Raw genomic sequence first — 18,094 nt, forward strand, 5'->3', positions numbered from 1 at the left:
CTTGTCAATTTCAATAAGAAACAAGATGTTTCCATACTTTCATCATCAATCATACTCCAATTCCCATTCACAAGCTCCCAAATTGCTACACGTATTACGGTATTAGGTGAACATCCCTTCAAATCTATCTACACGTATTCCAACAATTTATTCCATCGCTATCCATTGCTAGTAAGTATATTTTAAATTTTCTATGAAAAAAGTCTAGAAGAAGGACTTTAACCATACTTCAATCCTCAAGATATTTTTAGTCCATAATTTGCGAGTCAACCTTTTAAAGGGTGTGGTGGTTGGGGGAAGAGGGGGATAAGAGATCCTCATCCTCAAGTAGCGTAGTTGGGAGCATTTAACCATATGACCTCAAGATTACAAGGTGAATTCCTTACCAACTAGGCAACTACATCAAACCTTGTTTGGGGGACTCCATATTTATATTTGACAATTTCATGCTTCATAAATCTAGTGGCATACTGGCATTGTTGGATAATACTTGTACTTTGTATATGCATGGTCCAATGTTCCCTGCATTTATGCAGTAGCATACTCTAGCGTTGATCTAACGAGTGGAATAACTTTATATCACATGTAATTTTTTTATTTTTTTTTTCTTCTTTTTCAAGACCCTACTAAGAAAAAGAAAAAGGAAAAAAAAAAAAAAAAAACTGCTCGCGAGTCAGAGTGTATAAAGTTTTAAGGAAAATAATGTACTGCATACAAGTACAGTATTATTTATAGAACCAGCATTGGACAGAAGTCGCGGAACATACAATAATAGCTAAAAATGTAGTAGCTCTGAAGGAAAAAAAAAACTCCTGACATGTAATGTAAAGAGCGGAAGGGTACTAGAAGTCTAGAATGAGCAGAAACATCCGGTAAAATACCTACGACTATACGAGTAGTACAGCAACCTGGAAAGCTACACCAGTATGACGTACATTGTACACTTAACTGCTGTACAGAAACACTGAACTTTATGCCATTTTACAAGTTAGTTTACCGGAGCGAGTAATCAGCCACCCCTAGCAATCAAAGCTCTCAGATCAGATGCACACAGCAAGAAAATAGCAGCGACGGACATTTAGCACGAACATGGCAAGTGCATAGGTTGTTTAAAGAAGTCAACCTAATAAAAAAAAATAACAGTGAATGAGTTGTATGATCACTGTATAATCAAAACAGTTAAGAGAAGCACCAAAAAGGTTCATGAGCCGGTAGGAATAACAGAAATAGCAGCGTGTATAAAAAAATCCCAACTTTGAGAGGCATCATTATCATATACTACTATAAACAAGGTTTTCAATTTTCATTAGCAGTTCCATAGCAATCTTCATCGATAAGCCGATAAGAGAGATCAAAAATTCAAAATACACCTATACTGCAGTAAGATATTTTCACAAATGCATTTTAATGAAGACGAAAAAATTTAACTAAAAACATTTCTCCAAATCAGCCAGCAATTAAATGAACAAATTCTCCATTTATTAGCTGAATAAGATATTAACAGAATTTATTAACAGAATAAAATATTAACAGAAATTGGGGATGAAACATGGGACAAAAAGAGCATATATTATTCCATTTGAGTAGAAATTTTACCATAATCAATCAGAACTTTTTACAAGTGGAGCTGGAGCAGCAAATCAGCCGCCCTTACCAATCAGATTCCTCAGTTGCACGCAACAGTATGATAGCAGTGAGCCAGTGACAGACAGACAGATAAATAGCACGAACATGGCATGTGCATAGGTTAAAGAGGTCGGCGATTCAACATTAACAATGAGCGAGTTGTATCACTTGTATGATCACTCTACAATCAGAAACAGTAAGGGAAACACCAAAGAAGGTTCATGAGCCAGTAGTAATATCAGAAATTGCAGTCAACAGATTGTACTCTCGCTCCAATGTCCAAGAGGACTCATTCTTATGGTTGATATTGAATATGTATTCTCGGAAGTATCCATCATAAGTAACAACAGAAACAGTGGCCCTGGCATGTCAAAAAGATATGAAAGTGAGGTAGATAATAGCTGGAGAAAGATATTCATCACACCAAAATATTAATAGTTCAGCCCAGATCTTTTAAAGTCTGCTACCAAAAATTGAGATTTATTTGGTAGGGAGTGTAGCAATCCTCAACTTTCATGAAGCTGTTAGTTGCTACTCCGTATATTACAGAAATCAGAACTTCATTCATAGCAATTACTTGAGACTAAAAGTATGGTTATAGGGAAACAGACAGGAGGTCAATTTTAAAGATTTGACTCATCCAACTCACCTGAAACAGAAAGTTCCAGAGCCAGAAGCATTGGAAATCTTCTCCACTTTACGTATCACAGCATAACTGCAAAATACACTAACTTGAGCATATTTTCATACAGGAAATAGAATAACTCATAAAGCACGCAGAACATCCACAAATGGAGGGATTAACATGTAAATGACATGTCAGCAAATTGTTCAGGTTTTAAGATGAATGTTAATTTCTAACTTGTACCCAGAGGAACATGCCTATTCTAATTGAGCAATGTTGTGGCCTTGACTGCCCATGATTTAAGAAGTTGGCTTTGCCAACACAAGTTCATCTCCTTTCAGCCCGATCCCATACAATATGAAAATTGGATAAGTGATATGAGTGCCATATGGCTCAAGCCGTAAAAACCTTGTTATGCGCTTAAAAAGTAAAAAGTGAATAGCAGATTTCTCTAGCGCTTTTGATTCAAGCTCAAAATAAACCACTAGTTTCTTGACTAATGATTGTCATCCTTTCCGCCAATAGGTTATTGTGCTATATCCGTAAATGCGATTCAATTAGAGCAACGTGCTTATGAGCTGAGTGCTAGGACAAAACAATTCTGAGGTTAAGTGAAATACACTATAATTAGTTTATAAGTATTCAAAAAAGGAGTGATGAAAACCAAAGGTATTATCACACTTTACAATTAGCTGACACATGTTAGTCTCTTTAGTGTTGTTATGAATGTTATCTCTTCCAAACACCCACATTCAAGATTCTTCCAACATCAAACTGATCTAATAAATTACCTAAGACCAAAGTACATTGCACAAAAAATAAAACAATTAATACAGCAGATAAACAAAACAATATACCAGAATATTTACACACTAAATGTTCACCTTTTGACTCCTTCAACAACTGCGTTGTGAAGAACATGATGATGAGCTGGATCCAAAATTGAGCTAGGAATCATTCCACCAATAAAACTACTTGAATTTCTACCCCTGAATACAGCAAACATCAAATCAAAAATAGGATAGTCTATATTATAAGCTACATACAGGAACATCCAGGAAAATAAATCATAATATAATGCTCACAAAGTACGAAGTACATTGTAACAGAACAAAATATTAGTAATGTAGAAATGAGGAAGAAGAGAATTTGGGGGGAATTTGAAATTTGATTGTAATTTAATGCAATAAATTATCGAATGGGATCTATTATCCCAGTCCCAGTGTAAACCTTTATCACATCGCTTGACATGAGCTACAATGATTGAAAGAAAGAAGAAGAAGAAGAAGAAGAAGAAGAAATTACATTTCCTCTCACTGATCTCCTCTTACATAAATTTTTTCTGACTTCCTTCCCTTGCTCACCTTTTAACTACAACTCTCTACCTTCTTCTCCAAGCTAATCCTACTAATTTTTTCATACCAATAGACTTCTCTCTCTGAGCTAGTAGTCTTTTACATATGCTGAACCATAAAGCTAACTTAGACATCAAAAAGCTCCTTTCACCCTTCTTCTATCCCCAACAAGACACACAAAAACATGTGCATGTACACCTAGGGAATCGAGGAAATGAACTCTAATGCGGAGTACAAGGGTATAAAGAGGTCGGATTGGGGAGAATGAAAGAAATACAGTGCTAATATGTTACATTTGATCTCCGGCATCATTTAGTAAATGAGGCTACCCTAGCGGACTCCATACTACTGCAAATTTTTCTGACTGTGTTCACCCTGAAGAGAAGTCAATAAGATGAAAAGCAACACACAAGCTGCACAAAAGTCATAGCAGACAGAACAGTAGATAAAACCCAAACACTACAAAAGCACTGAGTGACCTTTAAACAAAGCCTACATTCAGGAGGATGAAATACTTCGGTTTCAATAAAAAAACTATGTCGATGCCTCGACGGTGACTGATATTAAAATCGTCGTAATATGGTAAAAACTGTCCAAACATTTGCAACAACACTGATTGAGCAATAGAAAATTCTAGAATATGGATAGAGCTATCACTAGAATCAAATATAAAACTTAAAAAGACACCAATTGAAAAGCAAAAAACAGTTTGAGCACTGAAAACAAAGAAATGATGAATTGATTAACAAAAGAAAAAAGAATTCATTTCAATCTACCTTTGATTAGAGGCAGCTCCAAGTATGAATAAGTGAAGAGAACCAGAGGAACTTATGGCGGCAAGAAATTCTGGGAGCTGCATAAACGAACCAAAGGACAAGGAGAAAATTGTGGATGGATAGGCTCCCCTACGAAAACTAAAACACTGACAAGAAAAATAATTAGGTTAGGCAAAAAGATTTATACCGAGTATCATCTGAAAAAGAGAAAAAAGTTTGCGGTTTGCCTTTGACACATCAGAAAGAATTAATATCATCCTTGAAACATATTATCACACAAGCACAAAAGATTCCATATCAATGGTGATATCTGTTGAAATGTCTTTCACAGATGCACCATTTATCAGATATCATAAATATCATCACAATTCCTCATCAAGAATAACCCGTTCAGAATACATGGGGAACCCATGGGTAAATGGAAAGCATGCATAACTATTACATAAGAAGCCTGGGAAGTTGCAAGTATCTAGTTTGCTATCAAATTCAGGGTATTAGCTGAATGAAATTTCAAATACATTTACCCAGTGATATTCTTTCCTCATCAAAACAACAAACTCAAACTGAAAAATATGATCATAATAAGCTCGGCAAATTCCTAATGAATTTGCACTCTCATTGTAACTTATGTTACCAGATTGACACCTATTGGAGAGTCTAAGGTTAACAATCAAGTAAAATGAACGTTTAAGTTTCCCTTCCTAGGAAAGGTGGATTGTGGCCTAACTCACCTAAAAGGATATATTACCTAGGTTAAGGGCCTTTAGGCCCTTTGGATCATACAGAAAAATCCATGAAGCAAAATCATACAAAGTACATACTTAACCAGGTCAGTTAGACAGCCTTAACTGGCCTGCTCAGAAGATTTAATTTTTTCCTCTCAAGACTTCATCAATGGATAATACTGGATGAAACCTTTTAGAGAGAGGTTATTTGGATCCCCAAGACCGTAAAAACCACTTTGTCCTCTTCAAGTACTAACATACAATATTCGCACATAGTAGCACTAGATTCCACAGAGACAACATAAACAGGAGAACAAAAAGTTGAAACTCAATCCAACCCTTATAAGATGAGGAGGGCCCACACTAACATCTGGGAAGAGCATACAAGGCCCAAAATAAATCAAGTTTTGTAGCAAAAGACAAATCGTGTTTGACAACGGAAGAGTGGGACAGCATAAAAAGTTGAGCAGAGTAAGATGCTTTTAATGAACAGGAAAAAGGCTTATACTCCCTCCGTGTTTTAATAAGTGTTACACTTACCAAATCCGGCCGTGTTTTAATAAGTGTTACATTTCCTTTTTTGGCGAAAAGCTACATTAAAATATTATATCTCTCTCCTCTCATGGTCCCCACCCAAACCCATCACTACTTTTTTATTATATCTTTTCTCTCACATTCATTACTTTTCAATAAAATATTAACCCCACTATCTTTCTTTTACAATTTTTTAATACTCCAACTACCCCACCTACCTCTAATTTTATTTAAGTCAATTAAATTGCCTAAAACTATGTGCCGGTCAAACTGTAACACTTAAAAAAACACAGAGGGAGTACTTGTTTACAGTTGTATCTTAAAATTTTTGTCTCGGTTTAAAGAGGAAAATTCAAGTAGATAGAAAAAGATGGAATATTTAAGAAGGATTGACTAATCAAATTATCAAAGTCAGAGTTCGGCCAGGATGAACTTCAAGAGTTTTTCAGAAACTATAGATATAGTTTTGGATCTAACCCAGTAAGCTACTAAAGTATTTTGCCTTTTGCCTATGAAGGGGAGGCTTCTTGCAACATTAGATTGTAAAGATACCATTTGTAATGAACCAGCATACAGATGATTCTAAAGAGATATTGATTATGAAAGCTGTAACTACAATAAGTTAAAGATAGTTGTCAAGTATTCGAGAACTTGACCCTCACCCAAAGCTAACAAAATAATAATTGAAATATTCTGGATGCCTTTTCTCTACGCCTACTCTCCCTTATTTTTACTAAATTTAATGACTACTAACAATACAATATGCTACTCCTATAGCCCCTTACCTAGGTTGCTCATTACATCAGAAAGTACCACCATGAAGTATTCACTACCCAACAGCAATGATAAGGTACAACAGAGGTGCAACAGTGTCAAGGAGTATAAAGATGTGAACAAATGAGAGAGGGTGAATTGTGCCCTGCCAGTTTCCAAAGAATGGATAACATTTACAACTCCTCTAAATGCTAATTTAAGATTATATTATCCCAACTCCCACCAACCGACACACATTACTTTAAAGGGAGGATGATGAACGGTCTAAATATATTTGGTAACAAGAAACACAGTGTTAATACCATAAGGCACAATGTTGAATTAAAATCAAAAGTGCAAAATAATGCACAAGATAGAAGCTTATGAACCAGGCCAGCAGACAATGGATCCTTCTTTCTTTTACAATTTCATGTTAATAATTTTGGTAAATATTGTAAGTAACTAGAAATCTTTTGTTATTCGGCCTGATGCTTGGGGATCAATTCAAAAGAACATGAAAACAGCAGTAATAGTACAATTTTGTGAGCATTAATCCCATTAACACAACTAGAACTCATATTTTCATTTATGAATCAAGAAACATAAAAAAGAAAGCTAAGAACTTCAATCTGATTCAAATTGAAGTGCAATTATGATAATTCACGGTGGCAATATTGCTCGTAACAAGCAACAACATTACAGGCTACTGCCCCTTGTAATTTAGTATGCATGTAAAAGTATAGTAGATATAACATCCTACAATGATACTTATAACAGAGCCTTTGTATAGTACATCATCTTACTGAGTACTTCCATGCATGTGACAACCATATGACATGAATTGGCAAAGATAAGGACCTTTTCCAAAATTGATCCTTGGAATTAGATAAAAGTTACCTTAGTTCCTTCAGGTACTGTATGTACTCTAACCATGGTTCCTTGCTCTGATGCTGTCGCTAGGTATGTTCCATCGGAAGAAAAGACCATTGCAGCCAAGGGTGAAAGATGAGCATCTATCTGTACCAAACAATATCTTAATTAGAACAAAACCAAAGATTAATGACTTCACAACTCATGCTAACATAAAATTATGTTCTATTTTTAGTCTACTATTCTACATTATTATGAAAGAAGACGCACAATAGACAGAAGCAGCCACACAAGGAAAGTAACAGATAGTTGAGATGATACAAGAACTGGCAGAAATTTAAATTACAGAGAAAATTATATGAAGTAAGAATTTCCATGCAGCTATCCTTTTCAGTGTTGCTAATGGCTCATTCAAGAGCTCTTTATACTGTCATCTAGCAAGTCTAGTAGCTATGTAGCACCATTGGTGTTTTACAAACTAATCAAGTTAGATACAATTGAAGTCTAATCTTAGGTCAAAATACACCAAACTTCAGTCAGGTATCAAAGAAGAAGAAAGTTAACATGTTGGACAAAGATCATGTATAAAAATAAATCTTTCAAATAAGCCAGCAATTAAATAAGCAAATTCTCCATTTCTTATCTGAATATGATAGCAACAGAAAAATTTATGTGAATTTACCAACCTCACACAAGGATTGGAGCTCCATAACATTGTAAACTAGCATGGATCCTTTGGTTGTACTTGCTGGAAGAGCCAAGAAGCAAGCATCCAAGATATGGGAGAATGCGGAAAGGCCTAAAATGAGAGAGTTCAAATATTAGACTGCGTGATAAACTCTGAAAAGTTCTATTGCAACACACAGAAACCCTTTCCAAATGAAAAGGAAAAAAAAAAACACTAAAAGGTAAAAAACGAAAAATGAATTGACACAAGTCACAAAATTACACAAGTCAGTATACTTCGCCTTGTACTTTAATCGCTTCCAAATATCAAGAACCCTGACAATCTACTTCAGTCTTAGGAACCGGGAAGGGTTATCTTTGAGTGACATTATTAAACCATTTTTAGAAAGATATACTCCCCCATTCCTAAGATACTTGCAACACTCGTTTTATTTGTCTGCTTCCGAAAACTGCATCACTTCCTATTTTGGCATGGGACTTCTATTAATTTATTGCTTCTCTCTCTCACTAACCCTAATTGCATTAACTTTATATTGTTCTGTCTCATGCAAACAAATAAAAATACCCCCATTTACTCTACTTTGTACATTAGTTTATTCATTTCCATGTACTACCACAAGCCTTGCAAAAACTACAAGCAAATTAAATGTTGTGACTTGTGAGTTATCTTTCACCCTTTATTGGCCATTGACATAACCTAGCCAAATTGGAGGTAGAAAATAAATAAATAAACAAACAAACAAACAAAAAAGGACTGAAATATGAAAAGAGATGACTACACACCACAGGCAAAGGATATTTAAATAAATATAGATAGAATGAATAGCCAAGGTAACAGTTCACATTTTGGCTAAGGTCTTTTTTTGTTTCTTTACTGACTCTCTCCCACAATATTTGCCAATTGTGAGCTTGAATTTAAAAGTAGCTCAGTATGTAGAGCAAGAGGGAGTATCTAATAGTTTATATAGTTTTGGGGAAAAGGAGATAAGAAAATATTCATGGAAACCTTTACATTTTAAGATGTTGTCTAGGTTAACCGCTTTGGTCAATATTGTCTCTTCAGCTTGATGCTAAGAATGCAATATTCTTACTTAGAGAATCCCAGCATGCTTGTGAGACACATATTGGGTTAATCATATCATATCACATTACATTTCACTGCACATCTAAGACAAACTATGGATCTTTGGTAGCAATAAATCAGAAATAGATCAGATCAAATACCTTTTGGATTTGGCACAGTATCAAGTACGCTTAGAATCGCAAGACTATTGATACCATATATGAAGACCTTGTCTTGCAATAGAACAATCAGTCTGCGGTGTATGATACATAAGCAAAATAATTATGAGTACAGAACACTGGATTAAGCATTGAGAAGTCTTTTAATGGTTACTGGAATAAACAATAAAGATAAAATGCATTCAGTTTTGGCTACGTATACAAGTAATGGATTCATTGGCCCCCAAGGTACAATAGACTTAGATTAGCAGGAAACACATGAAACTTCTAACAAACAACAACTAGGGAATGTTAAGGAACTAAAGGGTCAAAGAACCCAAAGATAAGGGCGTATACTCGTATAGAGCCTGAAAATTTGTATTAGAAATCACTGAAGTAGTCTATGTATCAACAATACCCTAATGCCACTACATAAAGTCTACAGGACGAAATGACACAATAACCCAAGACAGAAGCACACCAACATAATCTATTGGACATAGTCTTGCTTAACATACATCTAGGGGAAAAGAAACAATCATGAAAAACAAATATATATATATATATATATAGTCGATGGGTTTCTCATCACACATTTGCCATCTAATACACGCACAAACAAATATCAGCTTTCAAAATTGCAATTAGCTCCCAGCCCTTAGTCCTTTATGGTAGCTGCGATTATTTTTAAAGGCAACTTGAGCTTTAAATCAAAATAAGTGTGTACATGCTGGGTAAGTGATAAGCTTAAAGTTACTCATCATCTATGCAAAGTTCTAAATCTTGCATCCATAGCCTTTGAGAGGGAGGAGATGGAAGAAAAGGAAATTGTCACCCAAATTTCAAAAGAGTTAAAGCTTAGAAAAAGTTTATTTTTATTTTTTTGAAAAAAAAAAAGCTTAGAAAAAGTTTAGGTTACTCACCTAAGCTTATTTAAACGAATTGCAAGAACTGAAGTCAAGAAGTTTAGTTCTTGAAGAGGAGCTCCAGTTGTACTATTAAACAAACAAAGGCGGCGTGGAGATAGAGCTGCCTGAGTGCACCCAAAGGAAACAAAGAACCACCTAATTAGAATTATATAAAGCAGCTAGCAGACTGGCAGACTGATAGGTCAATAACTTAGTAAATTAACTAAAATCATCTTTGTCAAAATTCAATGGAAATAACCTGTTCGCCAGCTCCAACGATGGCAAGAAGACTCGAACTGAATCGCATTTCAACAATGCTGAAAGCACCCATATCTAAAATATAGAAACAAGATCTCATAAGACTAGAGCTAAGCTAACATTTCTTGATCAACAGACATAAACCTTCCCTGAATCAACCCTCTAACATCACTACATCAGAAGTTCAGAACCTTTCACCACAAAATTAACATTATTAAACTAAAAAAAAAAAAAGGCCATGTTCCTCTAACTCCAATATCACACTCAATGCATAAAAATTAAAAAAAATTGATTTTGCCAATTCTGCATTCTATACTATGTTACAAACATTCAGCAGCTAAGGGTGAAAGTTCGGTTTTCATATTGGATAAGTAATGTTAGGCAATTCTTCGTGGGTAAGGCCGCCTACGAACCGAGATCATACCAGTAGCAAAATCTCCATTAAAATTGTCATTAATTGTTGTTTAAGCAAGTTGCTGACATTCAGCAGCAGCAGAATTCAATCTTAAATATTTTGCCAATCATATCAATTCACATAAATTTAACTAATAATGCCAATAATTCTGAAACTTAAACAAATCAAAGATTAATAAACTACAAAGATAAGAATTTACCCTTTTCATAGCATAGCCTGAGAGTTTCAGCATCAAAAATTTTGAACCCAAGCTTCGTTCCCACAGCAAAGCAACTTCATATAATCCGACATAAATAGAAAAAGAAAAATTTTAAAATCAACCATAAATTTTGAAAGACAAATTATACAAATCAAAGTATAAAACTGTGAAAACCCCAGAATTAAAATAACCTGTAATCCTGATTGAAGGAAGCGCAAAGAATTGGGTATGATGAATTTTGGTTTGCCATTGTCAGAAATTACAGAAAGAAGAGAACTTGATTAAGAAATTTGGGTGATTTTAATTGAATTATAGAATACTGAATCCCAGAATCAGAAAACAAAAAGGAATTGATTAAAACAAGAGGAGAGATTTGGGTATAGTTTGTTGGCCAAAGTTAGAAATTTTGAGCACAAATTAAATTAAATTGTGGGATCACAGATTACAGAAAGAGGTGATTGAAACATTGAATGAGGAAGATGATTGAATAAGTAAGATTCTGGCTTGTGAAATAAAATCAGAAATAGTTGGTGTTATTGTGTTAAAAAGTGATGATTTTGACTTCAAATAGGAACATTATTTATACTATGACTAAGGCTGAGTTTGGATCACTATCTCGGGGCAACGTTCGGCTAAAACCATGTAATTATCGATTCGGGCCAAAAGATGGACTATCGGTCTGCTTTTACTCATCGGTCCGATCCGAAACAGTTCGGACCAGACCAATTTGTTTAAAGTATATAATTAGATAAAAAGATACGAAGTTCTATAAATTAAGAGCTTTTATTTTTAATATTTTGAACTATTTAATATTAGATAAAAAGATACGAAGTACTAGGTACTATATTATTTGATCCAATTTTGGTCCAGCTTTATTGGTCAAATCTAGGTCTGATAATAGAGCAATTGGTTCAATCTTCAAGTCTTAATTTGCAAACTTTAGTTTCGGTCTTTAACTGGTGACCGACCATGTTAATAGTGCCTCAAATGATAATACTCTGTAGTTTTCTTTGTTATTAATTACATTTACAGATTTAGTTTGTTACCTTTACCCTTTTTTTTTATCCCTTTAAGTTTGCCCTATACTCTTGTTATAAACCATCATTTCCTTTACTTCTCAATAAATGAATCAATTTGAGTGAACAAGTTTGTTGACTCATTACTTTAACCATTTAAAAATTATAAAAAGTTATACTTTGAATATTGTATATATTGTTGGAGTTGTAATATTTGTAATGCAAATCGGAGTGTTGCTAAATGAGTGTTGTTACTCTTTAGTGACATTGTGTGCAAGGAGCTAGCAGGGGAGATGTAGCTCGCAAGGCAAATGAGTATTGCAAGGCCAAGCTAGCAAGAGAGCTAGAGCTCGCAAGGCATGGGCTGCAGCCAAACCGAGCTATAGCTCACGTGAAAGTGAGCGATAGCTTGGATGCTTGCGTGGCTTGCCACAGGTGCGAGCGATAGCGCTCGTGCAAGCGAGCTATAGCTCACTGCTTGCATTGCCTTGCTGTAGGGTCAAGCGAGAGCTTGCTCGTACGCGAGCGATAGCTAGACCGCTCGTGGGCTTTGCCTGGAAGGCTCTTGGCTTTGTTGTTTCTTATTCTTTCTTATCCTATAAATATACTTTTAAGCCCCCAAATTGATTATGATGATTGTACCCTAAACACAGAATCACAAACCTATCCTTTGGATATCTGAGCAGTTCTTGTGCAATCCCAACCTTTGAGTTCGAGTACACGAATTATGAAGGTCGTTGGGTAAAAATTGAGGGGGGAGGGGGGTGTGCGTCATTAGTATACCTGTACCGGCGGTGGCGTATTTTGCTTCTAAGTCAGTGAGCTCCAAACCACGGCATAACCGAAGGAGGACAGTTTTTTTATTTCGATTATGGCGAATTTTTTCCAGGAAAATGCTGAAATTCTTTGTTATTTTTCATGAAATCAACATGTATTTTTCCAACATATACATTAAAATTAACACAATACAACAATGAAAATCATCCTATAGTGTTAAGAGTAAAATATGTCAAAAACTCAAAAGTATCAAAATCAAAATGCTAAACATTCTTAATATTGCAAAAGTCAAAGTGTTAAACTCATTACTATCGAAAGGCAAAGAAGGATCACCGTTCAGTCGTTCACCACACTACTAATCCGTATCACATTCACTACATTTGGTCCCACCAATTTTCTCTCGCACAAACTCCACCCAACCAAATAAAGAACTTGATAGAGAGTACAATTAAAATGGAACAAGTAAGATATCTGGAGCAAGAGAGATTTGAGCATAAGAATCAAAGAAAACGACAGTATTTGCACAAATTGTACTGCAACCAGATTACATCACACCAACCTACCATCCTACAACCAGTAGACGGCTAAAACCCAGTACTACTCTTAACAGCTTTTTGACCATTATGTTACATCAACCCTCTCTCTACTCATTCTTACTACAACAAAAATAGCATCTTATACATATATTTTCCCAAATTATATTTACATTCACAAGTTACCCCAAACAAGAAAATTTAATGCAGAAATTATATTAAAAAAAACATGCCTAAACTCTATATGAGTAAACTTTTTACAGCTCATTTTCCAAATTAATTAATAATGTAGGGACAAAAATTACATATTCTTTCTTTGTAGCTGTGATTTTGTTTCATTTTATATTTATTTTTTTATTTATTAGTTTAAGCTATCTTGGGCCAGAGAGTTCCATGGCAAAAGAATCCAATGAATGCTCATCATCATCATCATCAAAACTTGCTCCAAACATGGTTGTAGGTGGAGGGTGATGAGGATCCGTTGGCATGCTCGTGGCACGCGACAAACTTTTGTTGTTCGGGTGGGAGAAGCCCATGTTGAGATTGTCTTGACCGTGTGCAGCAGCCCATTTCTCCGCGAGTCCATCTCCCTCGAGCATACGTACCACCTCGGACATTTTAGGCCGGTGGGCCGGCAAGTATTGGGTGCAAAGCAAGGCAACTTGAAGAATCTCTCCTACTTCTATCCTGTCATAGTTGGTCCCTAGTTCCCTATCCACTAGCATCTCCACTTTTTTCTCCTGCAGAATTTTCTTAACCTAAAGGCATAACATGGCATGTATAAAGTGGTTTAGCAACAATTGGAAAAGAAAGTGAAGTAAAAGAAATAGAGATTAAAGAGAACAAAAAAAACATTGTGGGCTTGAGGTCTAATTATTGAGAAAAAGTAGAGAAAAAACTTATTACGGGTAAAAGCTGTATGATAAACGGACAAGATTGCATACGTTAACATTCAAGAGGGATAGAGGGAGTATAAAGTATTTTTTACTATAACAAAAGATGTGATACACGTGTTTCGAGCAACTTTACAGCAAAGAAAATCCAGCACTTCGTGCAAGGAAGATACCAAATAATCTTCTATAATTAATAATTGCTGATGCTTAGTATAAATAATTTCTAATCTTAAGAAACACAATCATTTGATAATACCTTATTGTGCTTCTTGAATGAATAGATTTATGTTTAAAGTAAGAACAAGGGGAATCCACATTATGTTTATCCTACAAAAGATTTGTGGATTAAGAAGGGACCCATCGCCCTCAACGGCTTAGGCATTTGCTTTTGTTTAAGCATATTATAACACTCTCCAATATTGGAAAGATTTCGCAATCAACATGATGGTTGATTACTAAAGTGGTCAAATAATTATAGTGGTGTAATCATATGGTTTTACTACTAATACACGATCAAAATGACTGTATAATTATCAATCAAGTTGATCTCCCACTAAAAAGTTACTGTGATAATTAATTAATTACACACACTTCTACATGGAATGTACACAACAAAATCTACATATGACCTATATACAATGTTATTAGACTGGTAACTACGGTTATGTTCTTTTTACCTCAAAGGGAAATATACGATCATTTTATATGGGTTACACAGTTTATTTGACAGCTGAAATAATGTTTACAAGAGTTTTAAATCGAGTTCTAATAATTTCAAACAAGGGGAAGCATGCAAGTGAAAATTTATGCAGGAAATTAAACATAGATGAGTAGAGAGAACTTACCCAATCGAGCATTGCACCTTTCTGATTAACAGTCTTGCCAAATTCGAGTGCTCTCATCCCAGTAATTAGCTCTAGCAAAAGTATGCCAAAGCCAAAAACATCAGTCTTTTCAGATGACTGGCCAGTGGAGAGATACTCGGGAGCTATGTGCCCAACTGTTCCACGAACAGCAGTAGTAACATGAGAATCACCATGATCAAGAAGCTTTGCAAGGCCAAAATCGCCAACAATAGCCTCATAGCAATCATCCAGTAAGACATTTGCAGCCTTAACATCACGGTGGATGATCTTGGGGTCACATTGCTCATGCAAATAGAGAAGCCCTCTAGCTGCTCCTATGGCTATCCTTTTCCTCGTGTTCCAGTCTAATGGTGGTTTTCCTGCAAAAAGAACGAAAGAAATACCTTCAATCAACATATTGTTTGACGAGCAGAACAAGGACCCACATGGTATATTGTATAATCACTAGTTCACTACTTTAAGGATGATTATATTCTTATCAATGATTTCAATACTTTCTTAGGGTTACAATATAATCACACTGTTGATCTGAATGGAATATATAGATTACCTTGAAAAGTGAAAAACATAGTATAATCCAAAACTACTGTATTAAAATGCAAAACTACTCAAGAAAATGCAAGTATTTTGTACTTTGAGCTCAACAGTCTATAAGATGTGAAACTTGTAAAATCCTGCACAAAGATAGATACTAAAAAAAAAAAAAAATGCAAGACATTTCAGTGAGTTAACAACCTTTTAGCCTTGAAGCCACACTTCCGTTGGCCATGTAAGGATACACTAGAAGGCGCTCATGAGAAGTAGCACAAAAGCCGATCAAACGAAGCAAATTTCGGTGAACAGCAAGGCTGATCAGCTCCAATTCAGTCTGAAACTGTGATTCTCCTGATGTTCCACTGATATCCTTTAAGCGCTTTACCGCCACCATAGAGCCATCGGGCAGTTTGCCCTTGTAAACATTTCCAAACCCTCCACTGCCAAGAATATTTTTTGAACTAAAACTGTCTGTTGCATTGTGAAGTTCTTTGAAGGAGAATGTCCTTAAATTACCCAATCTTATTGAACCAATTTCTTGTGTATCTGCTACAAAAATTAAAACACCCTTCTAAGAATGCAAACAAAACATACCGGTAGTGGTTCAAAATGGAAAAAGAATGAGTCATGCAAATTCGATCTTTACCATTGATCTTCATCATAAATCGACGGCGCCTCTTTTGCCTTCTCCAATAGATGACCCCAACCAATAAGATGAAGAACAAGACAATGCTAAATGTCACTCCAAGTGCTATTGCCACTTTCTTAGACTTTCTCTTTCCTACAATTTTATTTAGATGCATAAAATAAGAACCCATTTCACCAAAACATCACAACTTTGAAAAGAAGCTTAATCATGCTATGGTCATTACCAGGAGACGAACCAACGGATAATGATAGAGGAACCGGGACAACCGAACTCGAACAACCATCAGTAGTAGCTTTACTTCCACAAATCAAAGGGTTTCCCACAATACTATCAATCATCAATAATCAAAGAATAAGTACAATCATTAACAATCATAAACAAACAAACAAATTAAGCATGATTCAATAAAAAAAAAAAAAAGTAACAAAGAAAAGATTATATAAAAACAATCATAATATACATACTTGAATGTTCTAGTAGGAAATTTTGGTACAGGTCCACTTAGATTGTTAAAGGACAAATCCCTACACAAATTCAAACCAACAATCATAAAAAAATACAAAAATATCAGCCATTTGCTAAATCCATTAATCTATGAAAATGAAGGTTCAACCTTAAATGGGACAAAATGAAAACAAACAAGAAGAAATAAAAACTATATAATATACAAATATTATTCAAAATACACTAAGATATGTAGATTAGTAAGATTACTCACAAGAAAGTAAGCTGAGACAAATTGGCAAGAAATGCCGGAAAGGCACCACTCAACGTGTTATTGTTCAGCCTCCTGAATTACAGACAACATTAGAAACAAACACTAGCAAAAGAACAAAACAAATTTGCTCAATTTTTTTTTATTTCTTCAATCCAAATGAAAACTTACAAATATTGGAGGCTTTTGGATTGACCCAAAGTACTAGGGACATGTCCAGAGAATCCATTGTTGGAAAGATCCAAGGTTTGAAGTTTTGATAATGAGCCAATTTCCGGTGGAATTTTGCCGGAAATATTGTTATTTTGAAGTAATCTACAAAAACCCAAATCACCAAAATTATTAACAATTTCAAAATTATAAAATATACCCACCATTAATTGTACTTATAATAAATGAAATTTGGAGTTTAACATTTTTTTAAATACCGTGCACGTAGGCTCGAGCAGACCCGAGTTTGTATTAATAATTACTTACACTTGTCTGAGGTTAGTGAGGTTTCCAATTGCTCCAGATAATGTTCCTGAGAGAGATTGGCTTGGAGCTCCCCTGTTTTTAACACACAAAAAAAAACAGAGGAATTTATTATTTTAGTGACATTTTGAGCAAAAATATAAGATTAAAATTAAGAATTAAAAAATGGGGTTGAAGAAATTAAATTACAGGCCAATGACAGAATTATCAGAAGAACAAGTGATCATAGCCCAACTACAAGGATCAGCAGAAAATTCATCCCAATTATTTAAAACTCCATGAGGGTCATTCAATTGATTTTTGATACCAATTAAAGCTTCCACTGTAAAAAAAAAAATTAAGAAAATGGGTTTAGAAATTAAGCAAAAACCCAGAAAAACCCAGAATTTAAAATTGTGAAAAAAGATTTACCTTCGAGATTACGAGGCTCATAAGAGAGAGAAAAATGGAAGAAAGAAGACAAAAAAAGGAAGAAGAAGGAGAAGAAGAAAGCCATTATTGTGTAAAGCTTGAAGCTCTTAGTAGCAGGAAATGAAAATGATTATGTTGTTGCATTTCTTACATAGCGTGAGAGAAAGTTAAATCAAAGCAGAAAGAAAAAGCTAACAGAAAATAATTTAAATAAATTATTAAAAACTAAATAAAGAAATACTCTGTTTTTTTTCCTTCTTTATTTTGCTTTCTC

At 34.8% G+C, this 18,094-nt stretch overlaps 2 protein-coding genes across 3 annotated transcripts; both read right to left on the minus strand.

Annotated features, from left to right (window-relative positions):
* Positions 1-655: 655 nt before the first annotated feature.
* Positions 656-11,464, minus strand: LOC145611904 (autophagy-related protein 18b-like). The gene is made up of 12 exons (XM_081667286.1): positions 11,144-11,464; positions 10,953-11,026; positions 10,340-10,413; positions 10,096-10,205; positions 9,176-9,267; positions 7,951-8,063; positions 7,292-7,411; positions 4,383-4,528; positions 3,136-3,240; positions 2,276-2,341; positions 1,597-1,987; positions 656-1,123 (listed from the first exon to the last, which is right to left on the minus strand). The coding sequence occupies exons 1-11, from the start codon at positions 11,200-11,202 to the stop codon at positions 1,846-1,848; spliced, it is 1,101 nt and encodes a 366-aa protein (XP_081523412.1). The 5' UTR covers positions 11,203-11,464; the 3' UTR covers positions 656-1,123; positions 1,597-1,845.
* Positions 11,465-13,245: 1,781 nt separating this feature from the next.
* On the minus strand, positions 13,246-18,094 carry LOC145612557 (protein CLAVATA3 INSENSITIVE RECEPTOR KINASE 2-like). 2 transcript variants are annotated; one of them, XM_081667905.1, is made up of 11 exons: positions 17,821-18,094; positions 17,599-17,731; positions 17,413-17,484; positions 17,107-17,250; positions 16,939-17,010; positions 16,685-16,744; positions 16,444-16,547; positions 16,218-16,352; positions 15,773-16,117; positions 15,017-15,396; positions 13,246-14,036 (listed from the first exon to the last, which is right to left on the minus strand). In XM_081667905.1, the coding sequence occupies exons 1-11, from the start codon at positions 17,903-17,905 to the stop codon at positions 13,650-13,652; spliced, it is 1,917 nt and encodes a 638-aa protein (XP_081524031.1). In that variant the 5' UTR covers positions 17,906-18,094; the 3' UTR covers positions 13,246-13,649. The 2 variants fall into 2 exon arrangements, with proteins under 2 accessions (XP_081524031.1, XP_081524030.1); XM_081667904.1 differs by having other exon boundaries at positions 15,773-16,120; positions 17,821-18,091.

This window comes from Chenopodium album, chromosome 24, assembly GCF_948465745.1.
Source record: "Chenopodium album chromosome 24, dcCheAlbu1.1, whole genome shotgun sequence".
Classification (NCBI taxonomy): domain Eukaryota; kingdom Viridiplantae; phylum Streptophyta; class Magnoliopsida; order Caryophyllales; family Amaranthaceae; genus Chenopodium; species Chenopodium album.